Source organism: Rhagoletis pomonella, unplaced genomic scaffold (assembly GCF_013731165.1).
Source record: "Rhagoletis pomonella isolate Grant_MI unplaced genomic scaffold, Rhpom_1.0 Rhpom_scaffold_00006, whole genome shotgun sequence".
Classification (NCBI taxonomy): domain Eukaryota; kingdom Metazoa; phylum Arthropoda; class Insecta; order Diptera; family Tephritidae; genus Rhagoletis; species Rhagoletis pomonella.
The window spans coordinates 32,329,623-32,330,887 of record NW_023458560.1 but is presented as its reverse complement, the minus strand read 5'-3'; the positions used below and the strand labels follow the sequence as shown (position 1 = coordinate 32,330,887).

Below are 1,265 nucleotides of genomic sequence, written 5' to 3'. Positions count from 1 at the left end.
TTGCCCATATCATCGATGCGTGTGATTATTTGATCCGACATTGTTTGTAATTTGTCTTGCACGTTCTGCAGCAGATTTTGAACCTAGAAATAAGTTGCATATTCAGTGGAAAATTTCAAGCTTGCAATAAACAGCAAAAAATAGGAAAACTTCTTTATGAAGAAAAAATTCAGGGGTGTGAATACTTTATTACATTTCCCCGCCCTTTCATTAACAAGGCTTTGACGCTGCTGTAGGTACAAATTTGTATACATTAGCAAAGAGTGAGAGTGGCGTGCACCACGAAAGTGCAGGTTTGCTGCATTGCGCAAGTAAGGTCGGTGTTATGCAGACAAACTTTTGTTTGCCAAATTAAATGGCGGCTGCTTAGTTTGCTCGGAGGTGGTTATGTCGAGTTTGGCACAGGGTTGCACGTTCATTATGGTTTTCATGGCTATTGCCAACACGAAATGAGAATTTCAGATGTACATAACGCGCAAAATTTAAAATTTTTGTATATGACAACACCGAATTTGCTGCAGTTTGACCAAACAAAATTAGTTTGCTGTGAGAGTCGCCAAACTCGCTCTCTCCGAGTTTGCTGCAACAACAATTGCACGAAGTTTGCCAAACAAAATTTCTGCATAACACCGACCTAAAGGAAACTAATTTTTTTTCATACAATAAATATAACGATAAGTCTGTAGATAACGCATTACATTCCCACCCCGCATTTTATTGATTACTCACGTAAATAGTCAACTCCTGCATATTCTTCGGATCTGCATTACTGTTCAATGAGTAATTCTGATCCAAATCACTATCGACGTCATTTTTAAGGTCTGCCATTTTAACGCTGGTGTTTTTTTACTTATTTTACGTTGTTTAATTTATGTTTTTCTTTATAAAAGTATAAAAATTAATTATTTTTACAAATTTTCCGCCTTTCTAAAACCAGACAACAAAATTTCAACAGAAAATGACAGATGCAAGCAGCTGAGCTGAATTTTCTTCTTGGCAGTTTTGTTGTTTATGGTTGCCATGGTTATGCGTCACAGGGTGTTCCACATGTAAGTAATTGAACGAAGGGTTGTGTTTGGTTGAAAAGTAAATTTTTTGTGACAAATTATAATTAATGAGTAACAATTAGAAGTGAACTTATTTTATTTTAATATTTTGTTACGATTATCCTCGAAACCTTGAGGGATTACCCAAATATACTCGGGCTCGTATCGCTGGATTGTTAAATAAATGCTAACGATGACCGAATTGTAGTACAATTAACT

General features: G+C 35.8%; 1 protein-coding gene across 1 annotated transcript in view; it reads right to left on the bottom strand.

The window, feature by feature from the left end:
- Positions 1–971, bottom strand: part of LOC118741871 (heat shock factor-binding protein 1-like) — a 1,149-nt gene extending 178 nt beyond the window's left edge. Inside the window, exons 1-2 of the mRNA XM_036473847.1 lie at positions 730–971; positions 5–83 (exon numbers count right to left, since the gene is read on the bottom strand). Of these exons, the coding sequence (XP_036329740.1) occupies positions 5–83; positions 730–828 (178 nt within the window). The 5' untranslated portion in view covers positions 829–971. The remainder of the gene's footprint in view (positions 1–4; positions 84–729) is intronic.
- Between the last annotated feature and the right edge of the window lie 294 nt (positions 972–1,265).